Raw genomic sequence first — 20,413 nt, forward strand, 5'->3', positions numbered from 1 at the left:
TTCCGCATCCCCCCCAACTGTCTGAACTGTGTTTTCACTGTCTGATAATTCGTCTTTTAAAGAATAACGTTTCATGAATGAGTCAGACCCCCCCACCCCCACCCCCTCCTCCCCCCTCCTCATCCCCAGGTTGAATAATGTCCCACAAAGTCCAGCAGTAATTCACAGACTATCCTAAACTCAGCAGTTCAGAATAATAGTTGTAAATCACTTATTTTTAAATTGTCTTATGCAGACTCATTGTTTTGATCATTATTTTTAGATGTAAGTCCAAAGACCTGGTGACATTAGTGCTTTTACGTTTCTTGGGACTGTAGGTGGACGTTGTTGCTTCCACAGCAGACAACATAACCCCCCGTTATTTAAATTAAAGGTGGACGCATTTTAAAAGTCAGCTCCTGACGAACTCCGAGTCTAAATTCCAGAAGTCGCATTAATTCATTTGCTTCTTCTGCAGTTTTGGATCAATGAATAATGGATTATAATCAAACTTAAGTTTCGTTGGCCGGGCCTGTTAGCCAAGTCCCGCCCGGCTTTGCTCTCATGAGAGAAACGTCTGGGCCTCTTCGGCTTGTTTACTTGCTTGCTTAGCAGCTACAGGAGGAGGAGTCTGCACGAGCCCCCGCGCCGTAGCTCATTGTTTCCACGTCAAAAGAAATTAAATGGAAGCTGCTTAGCTCTGCGTATACCTGGGTGTCTGTCCCTGTCAGCGGTGCTACTGACACGGCCACGTTATGGGGTGTCAGGGTTTGACTTCAACCGTGCATCCAAATATGCTGCACAGCATGCAGTGTGCTACATGAGGAGGATATATCTTGAGAGATGAACGTTGCCCATCATCTCTGAGCATAGACAAAAGAAGGGAATATTTGAGGCCGGGGTCACAGGGGTGAGAGCAAAAGGGGGTTCAAAGCTGTCTGCGCCTGAGCTTAGCGTTTGGCCGTCCAGGATCGGCGCTTTAGTCGTTAAGGTTGATGGAGAGAGCAGAAATAGTGCCGACTGGCCCGTGTTCCGAATGTTTGCACTTTTTTTCTGCTTTATTTTGCTTTGTGTGCTTTCTCCTGCAGATCTAGTGAATTATATCTGAGAGGCTCTGAGCTAGACGGGGCCTGATAAAGGGATGCAAGTTGTTCAGTCATGACCCTTTATTGTCCGCTTTGTGTTATTAATGAAATGGCAACAAATGAAATTTTAAAGGATTAAATCTTTTTACTCTTTTGTTTGCCGTCTCACTTCGGTCCAGTGGCTTTCCTCACTCTTCCCCGCTCCCTAATCACTCTGTATCCCTCTCCTCTCCCCTCAGAGCTGGATGTCTGGGATGGAAAACAAATAAAGAGGAAATAGCTGCAGGATGAAAACATGGCCGCACCCCTTATTGCACCCCCAGGACCTGACAGCTTCAAGAAGTTCACCCCTGAGTCGCTCGCTAATATCGAGAAGCGCATCAACGAAGAGAAGAACAAGAAGCCGCCCAAGCCCAGATCGGACAGTAGTCACCGCGACACATCTGACGACAATGAGCCCAAGCCCAACAGCGACTTGGAGGCTGGGAAGAGCCTGCCGTTCATCTACGGCGATATTCCTAATGGAATGGCGGCCACACCGCTGGAGGATTTGGACCCATACTATCTGAACAAGAAAGTGAGTTGTTAAATAAACTGTGACGTATCAGAATCCACCTTTAAGTCTTAGCATGTCGTTTAGATGGGTCCTTTTTCTCCCCCACATCAAACTAACCATGCAATACAGATGGGCCGCTGCACTTCACTGTCATAACAGATCCACATCTCATATCAGTTCAGGCACAATGGAAGTTATTGCAATCATAGCAAAGATGACCTTGAGGCATTTTAAGTGCTTTTTAGTCACCGGTGCTGGGACTTAGAGACAGTTTCTGCATTATTCGGGTGCACAGTAAAATTATATAAGGCCTGTGAGTGTTTTTTTTTTTTTTATTTTTATTTTTTTTTAAACTACACCTGTGTAATGAAAGCACAGCTGAGGCAGAGAGACATCCTCTTGTTCTGCTGCTGCAACGCTGCAGGGTTGCTGTGGGATGCAGATTTTGGGCAATCGGTTGAGTCTCTTATGAGTTTCTGCATTGTTGATTAATTGCGCGCGTTAATCCGCGGCGAATGCGATGTAACAGCCGGGAGCGGACGGCAAATTTGCGCGCTATCAGGGCTAGCTGTGTTTTGTTCAGGACGCGGTGCACTTTAAATGACAAGTGTTCTGTCAAGATGGCAGGAGACCTTTATAGGTAAAAAAAAAATAAAAAAATATTGCACTGTGTATGAAGTTTTAAGCAAAATGGAGATCTGGATGAATTATTCATCTCCACTTTTGCTTACACACTGTAACCGTATCTCCATTAGAGTATAGATTATAGTTTTTTTTCTTTAGTTTCCAGCCTAGTCATTAATGCACGCAAGGTGTGCATGTGTTCCTTTTCACTGAATCGTAAACAAGGCTAGCTTCTGCCTGCTCCTATGCCTCTAAAGGAGGGATGAGGAGAGAAGGGCAGAAGATGGCAGGAGAGGACAGGAAGTGGAGAGTAAAAGGGGCAGCTGTAGTACCCTTAGCTGTGCATAGGCGTGGAGGCAGTGATAATGTGAAAGAGAATCTGTGGCCTCTACAGAAGCAAGAAGCCCAGTCAGCAAGACTGGCGATCTCAGCCAGCAGCACTCCCTCGTAAGGGCGGATGAAACTATCAAGTGTGTTTGCCTTTTTGTGATCTATTGATCCACAGTCCTAGTTCAGCGGTGGCCACGGGAAGGGTTTCATTCTTGTCTGATTATCCTTCCCGTCTTTGCTTATTGGCCGGCGCATCCTTCGCCTTCCTCTGCGGCGTCCAACTTTGGCCATTAAAGGGGGAAGTCCCCCATATCATGGCCTCCACTGTGAAGAGGCTGTCTGCGACCACATCATGAAATTATTAGTAAAAAAAAACATGATGATTTGAAATGAATATTTACTGGATTGTGATGCACAGACTTTATATAAAATACAAAAAGTTATACGGATTCAGGGAATTAGATTGTTTTACTTCTAAAAAACTTTGTTGTTGACATGGCTTAATGGCTCTTAAGAATACCGAGGCCTACAGGACGTCCCACGCTCTATCACACCCCGAACATGTTGTGCAAAAGCTGACTAACTTTATCAATTAAAAAAAAAGGATTCACATGACACACTGGCAACTCCCAGATGAGTAAACAAGCTCTGTAAAGTCACGTTTCTTGTTGTTTGTGTATGAAGCAATACGACTATCTTCAGATCATAAAAAAACATATTAATGACTCCCAACTCTTCCTGTTCTTAGTTTCTGGCAAGATGTGTAATGTGACACCTACGTTATCCTTATGAGTAGCACATCTGTAATATATATATATATATACAAATGTATTATTTGCAGGTGGTTTTAGCTCAGAATTGTGTCAGTGGTCACAGTCTACTAGAAAAACTGGTTGTTTCCGCAGGTGCACGCTGAGATGTTTTACCAACAAGCTAAACTCACAGCCCTTAGAAATTAAAATATATTATTTACTGGTGTCTGACGGTAGATAGATGAGCCGTGGAGGAGCAGTCCTTAACTATTCTCTGTGCACGCCAGTGGTGCAGTTTGAGCCCATGATGCCCGGCAAATGGGAAACATTTTCGTGGAATTACCTCAGAAAATCTGTGCTTTGTTTTTCTACTTTGTCAAGATCTGATAACTTCACCACGCCTATCTGCATCTTTTCCTGATTTCCCTTTTCGTCCCGCGCGAGGAAGCGTTTCTAAGCACATTCGTGCCGTAGTTCGCGTCTGTTCCTCCCGTTCCGTCGGCGCCCTCACCTCTCCAGGCTGCTCGTCTCCTCTGCTCGACCGACAGTCATTCAATCGCTCACCATTGCACTGTATGTCAATTAGTGTGTCTAAGTGTGTGTGTGTGTGCGCGTGTGTGTGTGTGTGTTACCGTCAGCTGCAGGAAACCTGATCACAGCACTCATGCATAAAAGAGAGGAAAGAGGGGGCAGCGGTGAGGAAGAGAAATGCAGCGTTGCAGTTCTGGTTTTCCCCTGTGATGGGGAGAGGACTGCCTGGGCTTTTCAAATGTCTGATGCGATTAGGCTGTGTTGAAGCTGCTGTGGTCATGCAGGAGGAGCAGGATGAGATGGATGGAGGGGCATGCCAGTGTTTTGGCTGCCTTGCATGTGCATGTGCATGTCGAGGATCTCGATATATAAATATATATACATGGAAGTAGAGTGGAGGGAGATGATGACACTGTAACTGACTGTTGTCCCGTATGGAAAAAAAAAGGAGAAAAGGGGGGGGGGGGCTTCTTTCTCTTCCTGAATGTGTCACTTTGTCATATAACAGCAGTGTGCAGTCGTTTCCGTGCAGGCTTCTTTTTGCACAGCAGCAGCTACTAGTGGGCGAACAGGGGGAGCTCACGGCTAAAGCAGCAGTGGCTTCTGAAACTCAGCATATAATACTGTACACACCATTACATTATGTCCCTATTCGACCACCTCTCTGCCTCTCTGCGCGTCTCCGTCCATTACCCTCCCTTTTCCTCTTCCCTTCCGCCGCCTCCTCTCCCTTTCCCGACGTTCTTTCTTTCAGGGTGTAGTAAATTAGAACGAGGGCCAGGCTTTAGTGCTCTGTCTGAGTCCTCAGTCTCTGATGACACAGCATCCTCCTGTGCAGGGCTGAGTGAGGAAGCGAAGGGTGGGTGTAGAGCGAGGGCGGAGGGGTGGGGGCGTGGGGGGGTTGAGTGTGCAGTCGCCGCTAGCCAGGTTTGCGCGGAGACGGAGGGTGGGGTAAAGGGTTTGAAAGTGGGTTTCTTGCTGCGAAGTAAAAGGTAAAGAAGCGGGATGACGCATTTGGACGGTGAAGTGTAATTTGCAGGTTAACTTGTCGGCAAAATATTTGACCGTGACATCACTGCCCCTCCCTCTAGTGAGCTCGAACGTAACGTGAATACATGAGTTATGTTTGCTAATAGTAGCGCTATTGCATTTAAATTAAGCATTGTTTCACAGGAAGCAATGCAGAAGACGCTCTTAATCTAATCAACGTAGCAGACTAGGTTCCAGGTAATGTTTGCCATCGTTGCTGCTCTTTTCAGCAAAGAGAATTTTGACTGCTGCAGAAAAATTGGAGAAAAGATTGAAACGGTTGTTGTATTTTCTTCCTGATTAATGCCTTAAATTATTAATGTGTTCCTCAAACTCTTGACTATTACAGCAATTCTGACTCTAATAAATGATTTGACTACAAATCTAATTGGTTAATCGACTAACTGTTCTCCTCAATCATTTTGAATTGATTTAATTCGCCAATTAGAAACCCTACGGTCAGTTTTGTGAAGTAGCAGGTGAGACTGGGGTCCTGGGACGATTAAGACAAGTAGCAACGCCCCCTCCTTGTGATTTACTCTCTATTATCCCTCTGCTCTGATCTCGCTGAGCTCTCTCTCTTTCTCTCTTTTCGTCTGTCCTTCCCTCCTCGCCTCTTTTCCTCACTTTCGCTCTCTGCTGCATGCTACTCCTCCCTCCGTCTCCCCATCCATCTGACGTTTGGCTCTCTCCTCTCTGCAGCTCTTTGGCTTTCTGTTCTGCATCACTCCCCCTCCGTCCCCTCGTCTGCCTGCCTTCGGCTCTCTTTCGCCGCTGTCCCATACCCCTGCAAGCCCCCCCTCCGTATCCCCGCTCCCCTATTCCTCCCCCTCACTCTTACACGCAAGCATAAACACACACACGCACGCACACACTGTCCTTGCAGCTGCATTCTGCCTCCTGATTCTTGCATAAGTGCCTTTTTATTCAATGCTCCTCGGAGAATTAAAAATATTTCTACAGCTTCACTGCAAATATAGCTTCGTACAGTGAATCCTCATCTGCTGAGTCATGTATTTGTACGTGTGTGTATGTATTTAACTATAGCTTTAGCTATAATTCTCTAGGTAGTCCTGCTATTTTCTTATGTACTGTAATAAAAATAATGATAATTACAGCACATGAAATGCAAATATTCGTTCATTCATTCGTTTTCCGTAACCGCTTGTCCTCGGAGGGTCGCCAGGGGGCTGGAGCCTATCCCAGCTGTCATTGGGCGAGAGGCAGGGTAAACCCTGGACAGGTCGTCAGTCTATCGCAGGGCAAAATGCAAATAAACAAACACCAAAAACTGACAATTGCGAAAATAGTAGCGATGAGAAGGTTAGCTAAAGCAGAGCTCAGCAGTCTAGGAGCGGCGTAGCCAAATGCAGGCTCGCCAAATGCAGGCTCGCCAAATTTTTTTTTTGGCTTTAGGATCAGTTAAAATATCAGCAAACTCACCCAAAGGCTCCGGTTTGGTTGATAAGGAGTCAAAAGACCCGAAATGGAAGAAGGTGCTTTGTGTGTAAGTAAAAGGATTTTAAAATCTGGGGATCCAGGATGAGCTTGTTGTGGTAGATGACATGAGGACAGGGCATGTAATTGAATCTGCTTGTAATGAAAGTGTCAATGAATTCCTCGGCATCAAGGCTGCTTTACTTTGGCAACCTTTCTCAATTGGAAGAACGCTGTCTTTGACATTTTGCTGATTTGGTCTTTCAAAATGGCGCAAAGACCTTTTTTCACTTAGGATTTAGTGATGTGGGACTGGTTCGCAAGCCTGTCAAAATAGTTTCTATCTCTCTCTCTTTTGTGTTTTTTGTCCTGGCATGAGAGGTCCTTGCCAGGGCCATTCATTTATCAAGGCCAAGGCTATTTGGGTCTTTTGGCGCAGCAGAAATGTATAATTGCACATCATCTGCATAGCTTTGGAGTTTAATTATATTGAGCTTCTTGATGACATGACCTAAAGGAAGCATATATATACGGCCAGTGATGCTTTACAGAAACATGATGAGCCAGCCTTTTTGACCAATTACAATTGGACCAAAACCAATTTAAAGCACTTCAAGAGAAGTTGAACTTATATCTGAAATGATGAGGACATACACTAGATTATTAGTCGTGCCTGAGGTTGGACAGAAAACTGGACCTTTACTCATAAAAGCTAGTGTCAGTGTAGGCCTGTAATTATTAAGGATGTTTTCACCTAGATGTTGCTTCACCGCCAGAGTATTAAAGGGAGTAGGAAAGGTAGCTAGTGTTTTTTCTAGTGAAGTGTTATTCATCTTTAGGATGGAGAGAAGCAAACTGTCATATTACATCCTTGGGGAATTTGCCCAGGAGCTGGAAGTCCAGTGTTCAAGATACTGGAAACCATTTAAAAGTAGGGGGGCTGCTATGACGTTCCTCTAAGCTCATTAGCTGTTCAGTTACATATGTACTATACCTTTGCGCGCCGTGGGAAAGACTGCCGCTTTCATTGTACGCTACAAACTGTATCCAGACGTACTACACGTTTTATATCTTGGTGACAAGTGAAAACCTTCAGTTCATTGATAACAAATTGTCTCCAATATTTGTCAGCCTTGTTTAAAGAGTTTATCTTGGAAATTAACCAACTTAATAATTGACCAGTCAGTTAATCACTTTCACAACATCCGGACCTCGTGTGGGCATTTTCAGTGGTTGGATTCAAGCTGAATGTTTAGTTGGGGTAGTTGGTGCTTTCATTGATGAGATGCTGGACCATACCAATTCTTAATATGTAATATGTAAATAATGTTTAAGTCTCATCTATGTTATGTCCTCTAGTAAAGTAGGCGTAAAGTTTGCATCAATTTACGATTCCGAGACTCAACCTGTGTTTATTTAGTCTAGAATTTAAATTGAAAACAACCCGTGACAATGGTTGAAATGATTCCTTTGGTATTTACAAGGTTCCGTGCCTCATTGATTATGGATTAATGTGGCGGATGATCAATTAAGGAAATTGCATCAGTCGCTGTAACCACGCCAAGTTGCCAAGTTTGCGTCAGCAGCAGATTTTTGCCTCCCAGTCGGCACAGTTCACTGAGCAACTGGAACGTCTTTCGGACCTTCGCAGACGTCTTGTGAAGCGTCTTAGTGGGATTTTCAAATGTCCATACGCAGTAGAGGATGACCCACACTGAAACGCACACTGAATAAGGACAAAGCAGAAGCGTTTTCTATCGTTTTAAGACTCAAACGTTTTCAAAATATCCTCTGCAAATCCACAGGACTCATCCAAGGCGGTATACTCCCTATTGATTAACCTATGGAAAACAGTTAAGCATGATGGGCGTATGGAAACTTCCATCCTAGTGCTGCATTTGCCTGGTCAGCGAAACTTCCTTTGACCTCCGGGAGAGATTAACCCTTTGGACATGTCTGTAAATCCTGTGTTTGTCCTGTCGTGATTGGTACTTATTAGGTAGATAACTCTTCATAAGATGTGATGAGGAAGAAGAGGATGTTTTGGTGCAGAAATACCCGAACAGAAAAGGATAAAGGAGTTTCAGGACACAGCTTGTCTCCGGATGCTTTGGGTCGATTCGTTTACAAAAGCAGTAAATTGATATCAGCCAGCTTTAAGTTGAATGCAAATGACTGGAAAGCCGCTTTATATCTTAAATTCACATATTGCGATATAAGTTATTAATTTTTGATGAAAGCAGATGTCTTAGTTCTTCCTCAGTGGTGGTTTAACACCTCTATGTTTTCTGTAAACACTGGCAGCTGACTTGCCAGTGGTGACATAAATACAGGAAGGGTTGTGGTGAAGAAGAAACAACAACCTTGCTGCGTATCCAACTCTAAAATGCGACGCCTGTAGGGGTGAAAGGGAAAGTGGAAGCCTCGGCGGCAACTGTAAAGCATCCCGGCGTGTGTAAATGACGCTCCGAACCCCACGTGGGTTTTTTTTGGGGGGGCCAAAATCGGTCACAAGCATCCAACAAAGCCACGAACAGGTACGCACAAACAAACAAACATGCATTGCTGCCTCACCCCGCACCGCCCAACCCCACTTGGCCCAGCGCTGTTTATGTGAGAGGAGTGGTTGTTGAGAGCCTGGAGTCAGCAGATCTGCCCCTGATCGATGACAGCATTTGCAGTTCCTTTCCAGTAAGAGCTTTAAACTTGGGAAGAAGAGAGCCATTTGGCCACGAAGAAGAGGGAAAGAGCTTCCCCCGCGCGCCGGCCTGCTGCTTCCGAGGCAGGTTTTTGTCATGGCGGAGAAGCTAGCCAGGCCAGCAGCTCCGTCTGATGCAACCTAGAGCAGAGAGAGAGAGAGAGAGAGGCTGGCGTCCTTGCTGCTTCCGACTTTGCGCCCCCTATTTATTTATTTTTACATTTACCTTTTCCACCACCCTGTTTTTTGTCCCGTGTGCTTTGCGTGGTGTAAGGAAATAAGCGCTCCCATTCGAAATGCAGCCCCGTAGCTAGAGGGGAGACCAATGCAGTAGTGCAACATGACTCAGAGGTGATCTCAGCTAAGGCTCTTCCCTTTTTTAAACGACAAGAAACCACACAGAGGTTTTCAGACCGTATACTCAATGATATGCGCTGCTGCAGCTAATTCAGTTTGTCTAACCACCTTCCCTTCTGTCTCTCTTTCTCTTTCTCTTTCCTTCTCTCCACAGACATTTATAGTCCTAAACAAAGGGAAAACAATCTTCCGCTTCAGTGCCACGCCCTCCTTGTACATCATAAGCCCTTTTAATATATTTAGGCGAATAGCTATTAAGATTTTGATACATTCATATCCTTTGAAGGCTGATGCCGTGTTTTCTTTCCAGTAAATTAAAAGTGAAGGTAACATGTCGTTAAGCACTGAATCACAGCTTGTGTGTGTTATTCTAATATCATTTCAGTTTTTTTATGCTTTCAAATGTCTGAGGTGTTGTGTCCAGCACCTTCCAAACTTTCCTTAACTCTTTTTGTCCTCACGTTATTCAGCATGATCATCATGTGTACGATTTTGACCAACTGTATATTCATGACATTTAGTGACCCTCCAGAGTGGTCCAAACAAGTAGAGTAAGTACACGTTTATTCTTTCTCTCACCTATTATCATTTAGTATACCTGCTACTGTTTTATATATATATGTATATATATGTATATTATTATTATTTTTTTAAATACTCATCTCGCTCTTTGTTTTTTTCTAAGGTATACCTTCACGGGTATCTACACATTTGAGTCACTCACAAAAATAGTTGCTCGAGGTTTCGCTATCGATGGCTTCACCTTTCTCAGAGACCCATGGAACTGGCTGGACTTCATGGTCATTTCAATGGCGTAAGTACATTTCAGTTCGTAATTATTTACAAGGAAAGCAAATGACACCGCAAACCAAATGGTATTTTTAACACAATAAGTACAAATAACGGGACATTTTAGTGCATATTACACGAGTAAGACGCGAGAAGCGCTTCATTTAGAAGCCACAACGTCACGACATTTATTAATGTGATGAGGTTTGATTCATCACTTTAATAAATACTTGCCTGGGGGGTCATTTGTTGTGCACACATGTCTCAGAACATGAGTAAAACATGAGTGCCATTATTAAAATTACCAGTGGGACGCCTTGTACTTCATTACAAAAATCTAAAGTATTTTGGTTTTAGTCTTAAAATAATTGCAACTTTAAACAAACATCATCTAAACGTTAGCATTACTCAGGTTTATTAATCTTTGAAAACTAAACTGATGTGTCTGCAGTAGTTTTTATAAAGGTTGGTTGCATTGTGGTGGTTATTTTATATTATCTAATCACTCATTTGCCTGTTCATTAGGTACACTAGTGACAATTAATGCATTCTAATACAACTGTCCAGCACTAAATTTTACCTTCATGAAGATTCTGGTATTCAGCATTAGTTTAAAATAACTGAGTTGATTTACCACCTTTTTTATATGCTACTTCAATAAAAGCTGAACATCATAATCATAGACTGTATATAAATATGGACAATGCGTCGCCACTTCCTCGTATTGGCCAAACTGATTTCCCGGGAATACGGGCGGTGCCATCTTGCGAGTTTGGAGCCAGAGTCTGATCAGTATGGTCCGAGAGTGGAGCCATGTGGCGCCACGATATCGATGACCCGACCACACTTCCTCCAGATTCACTCTCGTTTTCGTTTGATTAATACTGCGCTCTGCTCTACCTCCACCAGTTACAAAGCAACGTTGGATTATACATAACTAATTTTTTCCTACTTTCACAGTCTTACAGGGCCCCTTTACATAGCGGATGGCATGGTAACTTGTTGTCATTATGACGTCATGTCCGGTTTCTATAGCATCGAATAACTAACTAAAACGGTACTTATCAGAAAAAAATGACTCTTGAGCATTCATCAATATTATATAAACTACCTAAAATGACTGAAACCATCCTTGAAAGAAAAATATTTAGGGTTTTAGTTGTTTAGTTTAGTTTAGTTTGGCCAAAGTCCCATCCACTAACATGAGAGGGGGCGGGGCTTATGACCTATACTGCAGCCAGTCACCAGGGGGAGCTCTACTCGCTTTGGCTTCACTTTAGAGGAGCTGATCCGCCACAGTCTTTAATTATAACAGTCCTGAAGATTTAGTGTATGACTGCTATGATAAAATATATTTGCTTTCACTAGTGTACCTAATGAACTGGCAAGTAAGTGTAAATACTCATTTACATAAAGGCTTTGCACTTTATTTTCTCCTATTTAAAAGCCACCCGGGGCAACTCTGGAGAAAGTAAAACTAGTTTTATTCAGGAATGACCAATACGCACCATCTAAGCGTCCCTCTACAGCGATGAGGCAACCATCTTCATGTCTTTACAAACTAGATGAGCTCAGTCTAGTCGTTACTCTTGAATTCCTGTTGAATTATCCAGAAAGCTTTGGCTCTTACCAAACCTATCATGCCTCTTTATGCCGCTGAGCTGCAGCGGTTGAAAGCCATTCATTAGACTTTTTTGCCCATAAAGTTGGAATAAAATATTTTTTTACCTCTTCTCATGAAATCATTGCGACAATGTGATTTGTCCTTGACAGATAAAGTTTATATTTTCCTAAAACAGTGTAAATAAAATCCACAATTTGTTTATCGCGACCAAATACTGCAAACATGATATGTCATAGAGATCAGCCTGCAGCAGTTTCACTCCACACGAGTCCGTCACACCATGGCCATGATGCTCTTTGAAATATTATGTAACAGTTTATTCTTTCTTTTCCTCTGTCTGGGACGGCTGCTGAGTAACTGTATGTGATCCACCTTGCAGGTATATAACAGAGTTTGTAAACCTAGGCAATGTGTCAGCTCTGCGTACGTTCAGGGTTCTGAGGGCTTTGAAAACAATTTCAGTTATCCCAGGTAAGAGAGCCCAGGTGGTTTGTGTTTGCAGGCGGGCGGGCGAGTCACGGGGTTGATGTTAGGTGTGGTTTTGTTTCAGTCCCTCTCCTCTCCTCTTCCTCCTCCTTCGTTCTCTCCCCGCTGGTCGGACAGGCGCTCTTCCTCCCACCGTGGTGTCCCCTCCCGGTCTCCAACGGTGGTGCCGGTGTCGTGCTCTTGCGCGTACATCCGTGTGTGTGTTGTTGCCGTGTGTGTTGTGTGTCATTGGGTTCTGTTCTGTGTGTCATCCTACCTTGTTGCAGATATGTAACAGAGTTTGTGGACCTTGGGAATGTCTCGGCGCTGAGAACGTTCAGGGTTCTCCGAGCATTGAAAACAATTTCTGTCATTCCAGGTGAGACTCCCATTTAAACACTAAGGCTGAGCTTACATTACCTATTAGCTCTTTGATATATTCTTTCTTTTTAAAAGGAGGATAGTTAAGAATTTCTACTTTTATGTTGGTTTTACTTTGGTTTTATGAAAATCAAAAATGGTAGCAATACATTTTTGATAGGCTTTGCAGTCTACTGGTCACACATTTTAAAGCACATCAAGGTGTCCAGTAGCTAGATTTCTACGCACTTTCCCCCCAAATTAAAATATAATTTGATCTCTTAAGCTCTGGGGAAGAGTTAAATATTATTTCCAACGAGTCGACTTTAATATTATTGCCATGAACGAACCTTTTAGAGAATATCTTTCCTATCGATTGTATCTTTGCACATCTGGTTTCAGTTTTATTTCGTACATTCATCAAAATTCTCACAATCAACGATCGTTTTCATTTAATTCCCTAAGACTGCCAAGCCTAATGTGACCAACAGACTGATGCTGCATGAAGCTTTGAGACAAATGCTTTTAAAAGTTTGGCTTTAAGAGACTATTCTTTTGGAGTTTCTTATTTTGTTCGTTTCACTAGGTATTATGTGACTCAGGCTTCGGATATTTTAAGGTTTCCTTTTCCTTTTTTTTTGTCTTTTGTTTGAAGATCTTTGTCCATCCTGGGAGGGAAAGGGGAAACATTAGAAGCAATAAATATCACAAATAAGTTCAGCTCTGTGGATATGCAGTACTGGGCAAACGTTTTAGGCACTTTAGATATTTAGGTTCTCACACATTAACGCTGTTGTCATGATATCAAGGACAAGGAGTGCAGCTCTGAAGAGACAGAAGATGCATTAAAGCGATGCGTTCTCCGAGATGTTAAAACAATTTACCTTGAAAATCTGTGTGCACGTGTTCCATAACAAATCTTACATTTGCAAATTACAGTAAGTGCCCAAAACCTTTTTACTGTACTGTGTGTATGTCACGTTCAAAAAAATCTGAACACTAATAAAGACATTTTGTTCGGCGTTAGAGCCACTCAGAAGGCTTGTAAAACAATTTAACAAGCACCATAAAGTTAAAACATGTCAGCACATACTGTATGCACTCATGCTGTACACCGATCAGGCATAACATTATGACCACTGACAGGTGAAGTGAATAACAACGACCATCTTGTGACAATACACTGTTCTGCTGGGAAACTTTTTGACCTGGCATTCACTGGCATTGACATGTAGCACCCACCTAGACCAGACCAGACACCTCCACCCCGTAGCAATGACACTCCTTGATGGCAGCAGCCATCCCCAGCAGGATGCAGCCTGACACAGACACACACACAAAAACGCTTCAGGAACAACTCAGAAAAACATGAAGAACAGCACAAGGTGTTGACCTGGCCTCCAAATTCACTAGATCCCAAACTGCTCAAGTATCTGTGGGATGATCCACAGAGGCCCCTCCCCTCAAAGCCCCCCCCCCCCCCCCACTAACATCACAGGACACCCTCAGAAGGCCCATGTCCATTCTCTGATGAGTCACCACAAGGGAGACCCGCACAATATTAGGAAGGTGGTCATAATGTTATGCCTGATCGGTGTACATATATATATATACACAATGCTTTCAATACAGAGTAATAAGTTCACCTCCAACACATAGATCTCAGTTGTGCTCCGGGCTGAACCGGCCCAAGGGCTCGCCCAGCACAGAGAGTGGGACAAAGGGGAACCTGGGATGGGAACGGTTCTTCTGTTAACGCAAGGTCATCATCACGGTTCAGACGGGTGATGCTGACACAGTCGATTCCTTCAGCCTTGGCGTTTAAATGACCTGCATGCCACCTCTCATTCCCCCAACTCCACCACGCTCCCTCCTCCCCCCCCCCCCCCCCCCCCCCCCCACGGGCCTCAGCTCTTCCTCGCCTGTCGTCTCTTTCTCCTCTTTACTTCCCGCTTCCTTGACTGAGCCTGGTTCTTTGTGCTGTTTGCTGTTCGTGGTGCTGCTCGTGGTGCTTCAGTTGATTTGTTGGAGGAGGCGCAATCACGAACTGAAGTTTGTCAGGGGTGTTTCCCACAGATTGACACGAGGAGTGAAGTAGTAGTCACACTGCGTAGTTTCTCCTCTTCTGACGGATCCTGAATTCGGCTGTAGTGCTGTTTTTATTATATCTATAGATAAACCTAAACAAGACGGTGTCTGTCTGATGGGAACATCCCAGCAAGCTGCAGTATTCTTTATGCGTTCTCCAAAAAAAAAAAAAAAAAAAAAACCTGAATGTGATATTTATGTTTTAAAAAATTAATCCGTGTGTTGTCCCGATACAAAATGTGTACTACATGTAACTAGAAAACCACATTAAATACAGTATAACCCTAGTTTCAATACACAACCCTGACCCAAAAATGTACATTTGAGGAAGATTTAAACTTAGATAAAACATCTTTGATTGCAGACTGTACCAAGTGTAATAAGACTTTAATTCATATAGTAGCTGATACTAAAGGCTGCAGGGAAGGTGAACAACATTCACCTCTAGGCAGACAAACAAATGTTCTGTCAATCAAAGAAAGTGGCTGACTGAGAAAATAGTTTTTCAGGGTCTTACAATCGACACCTAATGGCGCGAGAACAGGCACGTGGGGACACGACATCTGCAACTGTGCGGCCACATTTCTTAAAACAATATCACACTTGAGCACAAAGCTTAAAAACATCTTATTTATTAATGTTTCCAAATTAGTAGCAATAGTAGCCTAAAGAAAAGTCAGAATTAGCGTAAAGAAGAAAAATAGAGGAAGTCCAGGAGCTCAGGAAAAGAGCTAGGGTTCCTCCCTCGACCGTCTCTCCCCCCAAGAGACGTGGAGAAGCAGGACAACATGTTCTTCTGCCTCTCAGCTGCAGAGTGGTACCTGCAGACACTGACTGGAGATATTAAACCCCCACACTGGCCCACACAAACCCACAGCACACGCTGGCTACTCTGTTTTATTACCCTGTGGGACCACCGCACCGGTACCGTTATTGCATTGTGCTATTGCATTATTTATGTTAGGATATCAGGAAAAAAAAAAGAAATACCAGTTTCTACGCTAAATATTTAGCTACGTGTTTGTACGTGTCTTCTATAGGATCCAGTGCGGAAACTAAATCCTGCCGTAGCAATTAATACGGTGAATCTTTGTTTCGGTTCATAAAAAAAAAAAAAGAATAATAAAAATCGTCAACAGCTGTTGTTTTACCTGAATAATTTATTAAAAGCTTAAAGTTAAGATTTTCAGTAAGACAGGGACGCCAAGAAAAACAACAACCAGCACTTTCTACACACTGATTTTATACTGTTCTGTAAGGGGCTGCACAACAAGACACGCCGAAAGTCGATTTCTGGTGCCGAGGCTTGGCAGCGCAGGGCGTAGGTGCTTAAGAAAACATTCTGATGCCTGCCAAGTTTAGATTTATGTAAGAGCCTACACAGCACAGGGTTAACTACAGGATTAGATATACGTTACCTAATTCAACTTTTTCTTTGTGTGTGTGTGTGTGACTTGAGTCAGCTCTGGACTGCTTCTGAAAAAAAAAAAAAAAAAACACTCTTACATTGTATTTGTGTTTATCTGTGTTTCTATTTGAATGTGTGTGTGTGTGTGTGAGTTTGCCTGTTTTCATGTTTGTGCATTCATGCACATTTGCGTGTGCGTGTCCGTGTGTGTTATTTGTGCATTAATTAACAGGCCTGAAGACCATTGTGGGCGCTCTGATCCAGTCTGTGAAGAAGCTGTCGGATGTGATGATCCTGACTGTCTTCTGTCTCAGCGTGTTCGCTCTGATTGGACTGCAGCTCTTCATGGGGAACCTGCGGAATAAGTGCGTGATCTGGCCGATCAACATGACGGCGCAGTACCCCGGGAACGGCAGCAGGGGCTTTGACTGGGGTGAATACATCATGAACGACTGTGAGTGATTACCCTTACGCTCATTAAACCGGTTGCACATTATAACAGAAAGTGCGTGCACCTTGTCAGTTCTTTGCTCTGAGTATTCTTAATGTGAAATGCTATATTTATCTTCCAGTTCTGATATTAAATACTGACAGAAATACACTGCCTGACCCAAAAAAAAGTTGCAAATAGGTACAAGCCTCCCATTGGATAATAACTGCATGGGTGATTATCTTTCAGCTGGCAACAAGTTATTTAACCCCAACTGATGCAATGAGTAGCTTCCCATTTCTTAAACAACCATGTCTAAAGACACGTCCTGTGGTCGTGGAAAAGATGTTAGTCTGTTTGAGAAGGGTCAAATCATTGGCATGCATCAAGCAGAGAAAACATCTAAGGGGATTGAAGAAACTACTAAAACTGGGTTAAGAACTGTCCAACGCATTATTAAAAACTGGAAGTATAGTGGGGAACCATTGTCTTCCAGGAAGAAATGTGGTCGGGAAAAAAAATCCTGATTGATGGTGATCAGCGATCACTTAAACGTTTGGTGAACTCAAATAGAAGAAAAACAGCAGTAGAACTCAGGGCTATGTTTAATAGTGAAAGTAAGAGGATTTCCACACGTACAATGTGAAGGGAACTCAAGGGATTGGGACTGAACAGCTGTGTAGCCTTAAGAAAACCACTAATCAGTGAGGCTAACTGGAAAAAAAGGCTTCAGTTTGCTAGGGAGCATAAAAATTGGATTCTGGTTTACCCCGTTCCAGAGTGATGGGGGCATCAGGGTAAGAAGAGAGGCAGATGAAGTGATGCACCCATCATGCCTAGTGTCTACTGTACAAGCCTGTGGGGGCAGTGCTATGATCTGGGGTTGCTGCAGTTGCTCAGGTCTAGGTTCAGCAACATTATGTGTCCAAAGAATGAGGTCAGCTGACTACCTGAATATACTGAATGACCAGGTTATTCCATCAATGGATCATATTCCAAGATGACAATGTCAGGATTCATGGGGCTCAGATTGTGAAAGAGTGGTTCAGGGAGCATGAGACATCATTTTCACACATGGATTGGCCACCACAGAGTCCAGACCTTAACCCCATTGAGAATCTCTGGGATGTGCTGGAGAAGGCTTTGTGCAGTGGTCAGACTCTCCCATCATCAATACAAGATCTTGGTGAAAAATGAATGCAACACTGGATGGAAATAAATCTGGTGACATTGCAGAAGCTTATTGAAACAAAGAAAGGCGGTCCAACGAAATATTAGAGTGTGTTATCTTTTTATTTCTGGCCAGGCAGTGTGCGTTGACTACTACTGGTACCAAACACAGCTTTGCCAGTGGCTAATGCAAATGACTCTTTTTTTTCTTCGTAGCTAATTTCTACTTCCTCCCGGGTCAGCTTGATGCTCTACTATGTGGAAATAGCTCTGACTCAGGGTAAGTCTGTACTCATTCGCTCTCTGAATCCATCCATCCATCCATTGTATATTTATGTTATTTGTTTCAGCAGGTGTTTCCATCTTCTTTTAAGGGGTCATTGATTATTTTGGGATGTTTCAGTGTCAGACACAAGTTAACCCAGACGGTTTTGATCACACATGTTCCACTGTGTGTATATAAAGATGGACGAACCCTTTGTAGAGCCACCTGGTTGGGAAAAACCAGAGTCACCACTCATAAAAATAAACTGCAGAGACCGAACCCCTTTTTTTTTTTTTATGTACGAGGATGTAAACATGATTAATTTTGCTGTAAAGTTTGAAATTTCACCACGGCGGTCTACGAAGACTGATTCGCTGTCAGAGCCATCCTTTAGTGGCCGTTCGAGGAACTGCATTTTCTTTTGGCATTGAGTCTAAATCCAACAGCCATCTTGATGTCCTTTTAGCTGCAGTGGGTCTGTGATCTCTGTGACCTTACCGCACCTCCTCTCAGAACAACTAGCCTTGTGTTTTCAGTGTGACCTTCAGATCTCCTCCTCTGAGATGCCGGCATTGGTATTCTCCAGAAGATTCTCCATCCTAATGTCAGTGGGGTTTCTTCTGAGTCCCTGGTCCTTAATACCAAAACTCTCTGCAGCAATATTGAACCGATAGTCGACTTGAACTGGCGCTTCTTATCTGCATGACCCCTGGCTGTAATAGCTGCAAAGAGCACGTCTCTTCCAAACTGGGGTTTTACTCACTCTGTCAGGTTCCAGTCAGCTGGCCTGTAGATGCTTTGGCACGGAGCTTGTGATATTTGGGGTTCTGGGAACTGGGGCGTGACTGCGAGCCTGGCTCCTATTGCATTTCAGCAGTGGTCAATCTTTTAGGCCGTATGGGTTCATAGAGGCCACCACTCAGGTATATAATAATACATTTAAGCGACTGGCTTGTTTGAGTAGCTTACTGTGCTTTGTGGCTTTATATACTCTATTGCATATGTACTCACATGCACATATAGGCGTATAAGCATTCGAACGTGCATTTATAATTCATAAGCCCGACTTCCTTGCTTTTGAAAAGGTCGTGAAATATTAACGCGCATCATAATACTGTCTTACACGTCGCAGTGTTCAGGTTAGCATGCAGGCACTAGCTATCGAGAACAAGACAAAGCACACGAGTGTGTTTTCAAACTTATTTACATGGTCCTGCTGCATCTTAGCCAGCGATGCCAGTCAGTATGCGAAGGGAGGCGTGTGCAGTCCTGACTATGTTAACGCTAAAGTGACATATTTCAGTCATTCGTTAAGTTACAGTTTGTGTACTTCCTTTTTCAGACGATGCCCGGAGGGTTTCCTGTGTATGAAAGCTGGAAGGAACCCCAACTACGGTTACACCAGCTTTGACAGCTTTGGATGGGCTTTCCTGACCCTGTTTCGCCTCATGACCCAAGACTTCTGGGAAAATCTCTACATGCTGGTAAATCAGTGTCTCCCTTAGTTGCTTTGCCTCACCTCCTAATCTCCACGCAGATGAATGAATAGAAAACATAAACATAGACGCGTGTGTACATGTGCATCATCCTAGTACATGAATGAATCAGCAGACGCCTGCCTTCGAACGCAGGGAAGGAGGGACACAAAGGCTGTAGATGGGGAGTATTTGAATAGCCACTGGTATTTCAGAACTTTTAGAACTGAAGCAATAAATAAAAGGATTTTTTTTTTTGTTCTCTAAGCCAGTTTGAAATCTGGGCCTGCAGTGGTGTGTGTGCAAAATATAACATGCACAGAAATATAACACAATCTCTGAAATGTTAAACTGCGCTACCATGACTCTGCACTGCACTGGCATTTCTTCCCTGCACCTCCAAAGCCATAATAGATTCACCTCATTTGGCAAATAGGCCAGTCACTGTTGTGGAGTGTGTGTGTGTGTGTGTGTGTGTTATAAAGCATCTTTTCTGTCTGGAGGTTTTCCTGTAAGAAGCCTTGAACTGGATGTAGAAGCACCAGCAATGCTGACACATCACACAGATGCATACATACTATACACACACTATTTACCTACTAGTATAGGAAATTACTGCTTCCTTCTATTTATATTTTATTAATAGGATGCCGTGTCTCATTAAAAACATCTGAAATTCGTTCTCATTTCTCGTGTTGTTTCCGTCAGACTCTCCGAGCCGCGGGAAAGACCTACATGATCTTCTTTGTGCTGGTCATCTTCGTGGGCTCCTTTTACCTGGTCAATCTCATCTTGGCTGTGGTGGCCATGGCTTATGAGGAGCAGAACCAGGCCACGATGGAGGAGGCGGAGCAAAAAGAGGCCGAATTCAAGGCCATGCTGGAACAGCTCAAGAGGCAGCAAGAAGAGACGCAGGTAAGTCCTACTCTCTCTCTCACAAACACACATGCACTTTTACAAG

General features: G+C 43.5%; 1 protein-coding gene across 5 annotated transcripts in view; it reads left to right on the forward strand.

The window, feature by feature from the left end:
* The first annotated feature begins 1,333 nt into the window (after nt 1-1,333).
* The window catches only part of scn8ab (sodium channel, voltage gated, type VIII, alpha subunit b), a 36,924-nt gene continuing 17,844 nt past the window's right edge, over nt 1,334-20,413 (forward strand). For 3 of the 5 annotated variants that reach the window (XM_084542086.1, XM_084542084.1, XM_084542087.1), the window contains exons 1-9: nt 1,334-1,641; nt 9,533-9,687; nt 9,849-9,929; nt 10,064-10,192; nt 12,544-12,635; nt 16,345-16,566; nt 17,929-17,992; nt 19,320-19,461; nt 20,161-20,367. In XM_084542086.1, the coding sequence (XP_084398212.1) occupies nt 1,360-1,641; nt 9,533-9,687; nt 9,849-9,929; nt 10,064-10,192; nt 12,544-12,635; nt 16,345-16,566; nt 17,929-17,992; nt 19,320-19,461; nt 20,161-20,367 (1,374 nt within the window). In that variant the 5' untranslated portion in view covers nt 1,334-1,359. Of the gene's footprint in view, nt 1,642-9,532; nt 9,688-9,848; nt 9,930-10,063; nt 10,193-12,170; nt 12,263-12,543; nt 12,636-16,344; nt 16,567-17,928; nt 17,993-19,319; nt 19,462-20,160; nt 20,368-20,413 lie in introns of all 5 variants that reach the window. The other 2 variants (XM_084542085.1, XM_084542088.1) reach the window with 1 other exon arrangement.

Source organism: Chelon labrosus (genome assembly GCF_963514085.1).
Source record: "Chelon labrosus genome assembly, chromosome: 4".
In the NCBI taxonomy this organism is placed as follows: Eukaryota; Metazoa; Chordata; class Actinopteri; order Mugiliformes; family Mugilidae; genus Chelon; species Chelon labrosus.